Here is an 8547-nt window from a genome sequence, read left to right as displayed (position 1 = left end):
TTTCATATTACTCTCCTAATTTGAAAGCAAATCAAGATGATATTTCATTTTCTTTATCATTAGATTTAAGAAGATTGAAGCCAACTTCAACTCGACCAAATTCAATTTCCCAATAGGGGTGCGAGAAAGAATGAAAGGTAAAAAACAACAAAAAAAAAGTGAAATTAAAGAATGAACAATATATATTATTTACCCGAGTTGACGATAGCAAGGGTGTGAGAAGGAATAAAAGGTAAAAAAAAAAATTTGAAATTAAAGAATGAACAATATATTTACTCATGGCAAAAGAAATTTACATTATCTACTATTTTTTTCCATCTTCAAAATGAACCCCTAATATGATGATCTTTTTCTCTTTGGCCTAAAAAGAAAACTACACTGCTAACTTTTCCTTTTTCCCTCTCATTCTATATTGATGATTGATCAAGAAGACAAGTTAACATGCACTGTGGCATTCATGTTAGAGTTACATGCAGGGCAAGTATGAAGGAGGGTGGACCCACAGACTGTACACAGGCACAGATGCCTACATGGCAACAGCAACACACACGATTCCCTCTCCCCACACATCTTACACATCCTGCTGTTGTTGTTGTTGTTCTTGTTACTGCTCACGTTAGCCTCCTTATCCTGCGCCTCAACTGCAATCCTACCGCACATCCCGCCTGCTAAAATGCGCCGCTCCGCCGAAGTCTCCTCCTCCGCCTCCCTTTCATTCCCGTGATCGCTGCTCCCGCAGCAGGACTCGGCGTCATCCTCAACAGCCACACCAGCTCCTCCGCCTCTTCCGACGGCCGAGAGGCGCTCGTCGCTAACGTGCGCCAGGACTTGTTCCAGGTTGGTACGTAGCGAGTTGGCCGTGGCCTCATTTGTTTGTGCTAAATCTCTCCATAACTGATTCTCCACGTAAAGGCTCTTAACTCTTTCTTGAAGCGCCAAATTCAATTTCCCCATCCTCTGAATCTGCTCGTCCTTTTCCTTCATTTTCTTCACCACCCCTTCACCAATTGCCGCCATTAATATTCTCGCATGTTGCTTCTGTCTCTCTTCCAATTCCAACCTGATTTTCTTCGTCTGCAAATCATAAAAAACCCAAGTGAGCAAACATTTTTTTTAAAAAATCCCCTGACCTTAATTCCACAAAGATGAATCTCCAAAAAAAGGAAGAAAAAAAAATTTTCTAAACACATAAAATGAACACTTACATGCTGAGAAATGATGGAATCGATATCCAATTGATGTTGATTGATGAAGGGCAAAATCTGCTCTCCAAAGAAGGATGGAAATTGAGCTACAACATCATTGCTATTATTTTTCTGCTGGGAGGTAACGAAGAAATTTGCCGGGACATTGTTAAACTGGTCGAATGAATCTCTAGGCCGCTTCCTTGGGGCTGGCATGTTATAGGTGAGTCCACTATCGGTATTCATAGATGTTTTTGGCTGGACAGAATCACAAGCCAGAGTTGGATGATGCAAAGGCAGGAGACCTTCCGCAATTGCCGGAATCAAAGGGACTCCGGAGCCTGTGCCCATCTGATGAACATTGTTGTATGCCAAGGTGTTAGTGTTTCCCTGATTGGAAAATGCAAAATCCCTGCAAAAAAAAAAACCAAAGAAGAAAATTTTCAACATTTCACTCAAATTTATGGGAAGAAAAAAGAAAGAGAGCCCAGAAAAAGATAAGTACCTGTTCGGATTCATGAGTTGTGGAGGAAGAAGATTGAGATGACTTGCATCAACTGCCATGAAAAGAGGGTTGTGGGAGATTTATTCTTTGCTTCTTGTGAGATTGGATTTGCCTCGTATTCTTGAAGGTTTTTGTTGGAGAGGAAAAAACAGAGAGATGAAGAGAGGAAAGGAGAGAAGAGTATGCAACGCAAGAGAGGTGGCGACTAGTGAGGAATGGAATGGATTTGGTTTATATTTAAGCCTTTGGGATTTTTTTTTTGAGGAAAAAAGGAAAAGGTAAGAGAGAGAAAGCGAAATGGAAAAGTCAATGAATTCTAGAGAGAGGAAGACTGGACGACTGAGGAGTGAGAACTTCAATGTGAATATTTAATGAGAAATGTGCTTTGATATCCGTGAATTGAAAGGATAGCTGATTTTATGGTTTAAAGTAATAAATGGAGGCAGAGAAATTTCCAAACGAGAAAATAAATGAAAATGGATTCGGATATGTCATTAAACACTCGTTGGGATATATTTCTTCAGGTGTTATATTTTTTGAAACATCATATTAATTATGAAAAGTAAATAACTATAAGAAAGAGTAGGTAAAATTAAATAAAAAATATATAAATGTAAGTGTAAATAATTATTATTGGTAAGTGTGTGCATATATATAGTAACTTAGGTGAATTTTATAAAAGTTTTTCTAATATGTATCCATAGTGCACTTTTAATGTGCCTAACGTTCACTTAACCTAATACTTATTAATTATTATTACTTTTTTTTCAATTTATATATTTTTTCTTATGTAATCTTACCTGCCTTTTGTTATATTTATTTATTTCTCTTGTATTTATATATTTTTTCTTATATAATGTTATTTACATTCCCTTATATTTATTTACTTTTCATAATATTTATATATTTTTTCTATTTAATCTTATCTACCCTCTCTTGTATTTATTTACTTTCCCTAATTAATTTTACATTTTTAAAAAATATGACACCTAAAATTATATTTTAACAAGTACTTATAGGACATCTATTACACTGATCCATTTCATAAGCGTTACTATACATATGGTAACTTGGATGAATTTTTAGATTATACATGTCAGAAAAATCCAAGAAAATAATACAAGAATCTTGGATATGCATTAAAAATTTTTTGTCCATTCTTTTCCCAACTCCCCAAACAAGACGTATATCGATATGTATCCGTCCATCCATCCATCCATCCAATTCTACGGAGTGTGTGAAACTTGCGGGATGACGTGTGTACGTGGCTGTGAGTTTCGATGCCGTAACTGACATTTTGGGCCTCTGCCACGTTTTCATCGTCCAGTAACAGACTCCACGTCAGCAATCATGTTAACATTTGAGTCCCGCTGCCACTCAGATGGGGTCCACATGACTCGATGTTGCGGGACCCCTGTGTCGCACGTGTATGGTTGTCCAGATCTGGACAAAATCCCTTTTCCTATTGCTAACTGTTCCCCCGGAAAATACGAAAAAAGAAAAGTTGAAAGGATCCTTATATTCTGTGCTAAGAGCTAAAGTAGGTACAAAGGGAGGAAAAAAAAAGAAGAAGATAAAAGCGAGGTTCAGTTTTCTCTTATTTGGCAAAAAATCAAAATACATGCAATCCGTTGACTCTCTTCTTTTTTTTTTCTTTTTAAGTGCATGTATCCTTATATTCTACATTTTAGCCTTTTATTAAAAAATAAATAAAATATCAAGAAAATTGATTATACTAAATAGTGAAAAAAAACAACAAGAAGCTATAATTAAAAAAAAAAAATAAAACATTGGCCAAAGTTAAAAATAAAAATAAACAAATAAGAAATTTTGCAGAGATTGTCCGTTGGCACGTTGGGTGGGGCCGGTGGATTTTGTATCCGTTTCATGTGCGGTTTCCCAGTTTTGGTACGTTGTCCCCATTTCCTTAAATAAGTCCATACGGTAATGGGGGATTATTATGGGATGATAGACAGCATGTGTGTGTGGTTGTCTAAACTAGTGTACGGACAAAATATTGGATGAGGTGTGATCTTGTGGTGGGATGGTGCACCATAACAGCAAGTTTCGAACAACCAACAATATAATTATACAACAACAACAACAACAACAACGCCATCTCGCCTCGTGGCCTAAGCTAGGATTTGATTTTAATCTCAATTAAAATACTTTAACTCGAATTGTTAATCGACTCGGCCGAATAATAACTGGTTATTTTGGTTATAAGTGAATATGTTTTTCAATTATTTTGTATGTTAAGAGCCTGGTTAATACTTGTTAAGAGGGAATTCAAGTGTCAGGATTATTAATTAATTTAGAAAATCATTTAAATATATCGAGTACATTAAATGTAAGCGTGTGTAGATTTATATGGTAAATTTATTGTAAATTAGGCATATTAACGCATGTCCATTAGGACTGAATGGAAAAATTGATGTAGTAATGTCCGTTTTTATTGTGCAATTAATATCGACTAAGTAAGCGCGTTTGTGAAAATTTTGATAGCCTGCAAGTTTACATATATACACTCGTTAAGTAATTATTGGTTAAATGACTGTCTAAGAGCTATATGATCAGAGAATTTAAAAAAAAAAAGATAAAATTTCAGTTAACCATTATTTCATGCTGATATTTTTTTTTTTACAACTTTTAACCGGTTCAATTAGTTTTGGCTCATATCTTGGCTAACCAATATCTCATAAAAAACCGATAGAGCGGACTATTTTGGATTTCAATATGATTACATATTGCTTTCAATTGATTTTAGAAGAAACGGACGAGGTTAAAGCAAGTTCTTCCACCTTTTTTTTTTCTTTTCCAAAATTGTTCGTTTTAACTTTTAAGCAAATTTGATATTCTTTTATATAGTAGACATTTGTTTTTCATTTTCCTTTTTTTTTTGTATATGTGTTCAATCACTTGAGAGAATATATTAAAACGTTTCTTTTCTTAATATAGTGGATATAGGTTACATATTAATATCACGAGATTACTTAGCCTTGTTATCCTTCAAAGTTAATTCTACCCGTATTAATTGATGAGCTTTGTTCCTCCATCACTTTTCATTTTATCTCCGAAGTGAAATACATTATTATCTTAAGATGTTTTATTACAGGCATATTAGTATTAGCTTATAGCTAGTGGAAATAGTGCATAAATTTAAATGGCAATCTTGAGTTTCAAATTTCTTTTTTTTTTTTTTAAAAAAAGAGTTAAAATTCATGAAGTACAAAATTGACCAAGTTATTAATTGTCTGTGTCATGGTACAAAATTTGACCAAGTTACTAATTGTCTGTATCATGGAGTTAGCCAATAACTGACTCAAACTTGCAAGAATTCTTAACCAACATTTTCACGTATACAGTAAGCTTAAAGATCCTTCCTTAAGATATTCCAAATTTGAAAAAGCTTACACGTCTTAATCCAAAAATCATCTTGAGATTAAGCAATCAATCAAATGCCTTAAGACTAGTAGCAATATTTAGACTTCAAGAATCAAGATTAGTTGGACCTATTGACAATGCATGAAGGTGGGAACTAGCTAGGAAGGTATTAGTTGCACGAGGAGTTTTGTTTTCCTAAACCTAAACCTCTGTTTTCACAAGTTTCTAATTCATGCACCTAACAAGTTCTCACTTGGACTGCGTCCCATGCAAGCTGTTTAATAACACCATTTTCAATTTCAAACTTCAAGAATAATCTTAACATATCCAAATTCAAGATGGTCAATATCAGCTTTGGTTGACATCAAATAAAGATAAACTTATAGTATTTGACCAGCCCAAAAAAAAAAAAACAAAGAAGATAATTCATGATCAATATTCTTGAACAACCCGTGACATATATGATGAAAGGCGGCATGATTGGTACCAAGTCATATCAATATTAAAGCATGGAAAAGGAAAATGAAGGGAAAAAAAAAGAGTCTCCAATTGTGACTTGAAGCCATCCTGAAAAGCTTTGGCGGTCCAATACGTTGGTCCTCCAATAAGTTTTTGCTGTCAACAGATTTTAGAATTGATCCTTGACTGAGCAACCGAAAAAAATGGAAAGAAGAAGAAGGAAGGAAGGAAGAAAGAAATTTATGATAATGCACATTTCTCTTTCGTGGTCTTCTGTCACCATTTCCCAACTTGTACCTAACTTTTTTTTTGATATTCATTACCCAATTCTAACCTAAAATTGAAAAGTCAGAGTGATAATTTGTAGGTGAGAGAATGATATCAATGATCTCAACTAAAAATGACAGGAATCATAATCATGGTATGGCATCTATTCCTAACAAATTAAGTATTAGATTGAGGTGGATTTGGGATAAGAGGACTAAACAATATCGGATATCGTCATTAAGCTTGAATTAATCTGATCATATTAATGTAGGCTTAAAGTGTGGAGAATGTATTGGAATATTTGACCAAGAAAAACTATAGAAATTCTCAGAGATTTATTATACTTGGTTTTCAAACTTCTAAATTCTAATTTACTAACATTAGCCAACTTATATGTTTAACTGGGGAGATGAAACTCATAAGACTTGATCAACTACTACAATTCAAGAATACTTTTGTTAATTTGCTCTTTTCTACACAATTGATCCAAACTCATTATATCTTGAAAAGTTTTTATGTATTTTATCCTATTTGCCTGCCCTCAAAATTTTTTTTTAAAAATTTATGTTGATTAATTTCTGGTTCCGTCCCTTGTTAATGTGAAAGATGCCAAACGTCATTGTTAGAAAACGGACCAATCAAGGCGGAATTATAGTGATTTGTTTGAAATAATCAGGAGGCATTTCTGGTTGTAATATGTGTAGCCGTTAGTTGGTATCTGAGCAGAATTTATTCCATTTTAAAAGAAAATATTATAGGACTATAATCTTGACTTGGTGGGCAAAATATGTGGGCAATTTTATGAAATTTTTTTGTTGGAAAATGAAACTTCAATGTCTTACATGACCAAGCAATACTTTCGCATACACGTCAAGAACTAAAACGCTTCAAGACTTTTCTTATTTTAATTGAGCACGGATTTTAATTGAAAATTGGGCCTTCAAACTTCTGGAAGAAAATTTTACATACTCTGAGTTTGACAACAATAGTTTTTCAAAACCAAGTAAAATAATTTACTTCTGGAAGAAAATTTTACATACTTTGAGTTTGACAATTAATAGTTTTTCAAAACCAAATAAAATAATTTCGTTTATCTCTTTATCAGTCTCTTTCTTCTCGTCTTCTCTATAATTCTTGGCTTGGTGCCATGCCATCTCTCTTTCCTGGTCTTCCTCTACATCACCTCTATATCTTTTAAGTTTTTGAAGATAATCAAAGTAATTTTGGTACACGATTAGAATAGTAAACAAATGGGATAATCTCAATACACACTCTTGAACAATTTTCAATTTACAGTTTGCCTTCTAGACTATCAATTTTAGCACTTTATTATCTCATGCGATCATTTTAATATGGCATATTCATCAAATTAGTTAAAAATCAGAAAGAATTTCTAACTATTGTTGAATCAAAAAACTTTAGTACCCTTAAAATGCTACAACTAATAGTTTGGGATTTTTTTTTGTTGTAATGATAATATTCGTACAACCTAATCTATCTTTTTTAGAGGGAGGTTCGTATAACCTAATATATCTTATTCTAGACAGAGAGATAATCTAAAGAAACTGTATAAGAGACTAATATGTATACAGTTCTGATTAGATTAAAAGAGTTATCTGACATTTAAATTCAGCCTAAAAATAGTCCCTTTTTTGTGGTTACTGAGTTTAGGATGTATTTTGTGAATTGGTGATAGTTTAAGGGTCCAAATAGAAGCTAGATTCTAAACAAAATGACAAGCATATGCATGAATTTAATTTGACACTTCTCATATAGATACATTTCAGCAGTACACATCTACTGCCGCTTGTGAAGAATTTAATTTGGTCCCTCATCTTTGCATGATTGGACTTTTTCTGAAATCGTGCAAATACTTTCCTGCCAGAAACAATAATGTAGTGGTACTCCTCCTTTTCCTTGAAACTTCAAGCATACAACAGCATGCTTTATCACGGCATCTTTTCTCGTCTTGATTGCATTCAAAGAGAATCAATTCAACTTCATGCTGTCCCCTTTCCAAGCAAGTAGCCATATGTAATGGGAAAAAAAATTAATGCTTCCAAGATGCCATCTTTCTTTGAATTGGGTGCATTCCTTCGTCCGCACACTTGAGTCTTTGAGTGCCTACTTTCCTTTTGTCAAAAAAATACTATATGGTTTCTAGTTTCGGACAAATTTATCCACAGGTCCCAATTGGGGGGGCCATATTTTGTATGTTTGTTGTATTCATTGAATACATAAACCGTGATTATGCTACCGATGTGTGTCAGATGCTGCAAAATCGAAAAGGGGTTGGAATTTAATGTGACAATCTTTCTTGCTTCTAACTAGATCTTTGCTGAACTTTACGAATTTGATGGAGTGATAATGACAAAAGAAAGATGCTGAATATTTGTGAAATTTGTCAACATTGATACTATGCCGACGGCAGTCCAATCTTTAAATAAGTTATACATGCATAGTAGGTTTGGTATTGTTTCAAGGATGTCGGTTCAAACTAAAATTATTACTTTGAAAGGTGAAAGAAACCTTTTTTGTGGTAACAAAATCAACTTCAAAACGATCTTGATTCAACATTTAAAATATACAAAGAATCTAATAACCAACTTCAAGGTTAACAATACGATAAAAATTATGAAAAATTTGCTAGAACATTAGAGTGATATAAACCTATGTTTGGATGACCTTTTTCGGGAAGTTGGTTGAAAAAACTATCAATATGTTCACCAATTACCTTTTTTCATTACA

The 8547-nt window shown here is 33.6% G+C and overlaps 1 protein-coding gene across 1 annotated transcript; it reads right to left on the bottom strand.

Annotated features, from left to right (window-relative positions):
• Window positions 1-252: 252 nt before the first annotated feature.
• On the bottom strand, window positions 253-1886 carry LOC113756533 (probable BOI-related E3 ubiquitin-protein ligase 2). The gene is made up of 3 exons (XM_027300172.1): window positions 1690-1886; window positions 1206-1596; window positions 253-1074 (listed from the first exon to the last, which is right to left on the bottom strand). Exons 1-3 carry the CDS (start codon window positions 1746-1748, stop codon window positions 424-426), a joined length of 1101 nt encoding a protein of 366 aa, XP_027155973.1. The 5' UTR covers window positions 1749-1886; the 3' UTR covers window positions 253-423.
• Between the last annotated feature and the right edge of the window lie 6661 nt (window positions 1887-8547).

Source organism: Coffea eugenioides, unplaced genomic scaffold, assembly GCF_003713205.1.
Source record: "Coffea eugenioides isolate CCC68of unplaced genomic scaffold, Ceug_1.0 ScVebR1_23;HRSCAF=104, whole genome shotgun sequence".
NCBI lineage: Eukaryota > Viridiplantae > Streptophyta > Magnoliopsida > Gentianales > Rubiaceae > Coffea > Coffea eugenioides.
Note: the sequence above shows the minus strand (reverse complement) of the source record. Positions and strands in the feature narration are given on the sequence as shown.

Bases quoted from the DNA above. Each gene is read 5' to 3' on its own strand.
- LOC113756533 (XM_027300172.1), bottom strand. From the start codon at position 1,748: ATGGCAGTTGATGCAAGTCATCTCAATCTTCTTCCTCCACAACTCATG. The intron at 1,597-1,689 runs GTACTTATCTTT...TTTTTTTTGCAG, and splicing joins CAACTCATGAATCCGAACAG to GGATTTTGCATTTTCCAATC. The intron at 1,075-1,205 runs GTAAGTGTTCAT...TATGATTTGCAG, and splicing joins ATTCCATCATTTCTCAGCAT to ACGAAGAAAATCAGGTTGGA.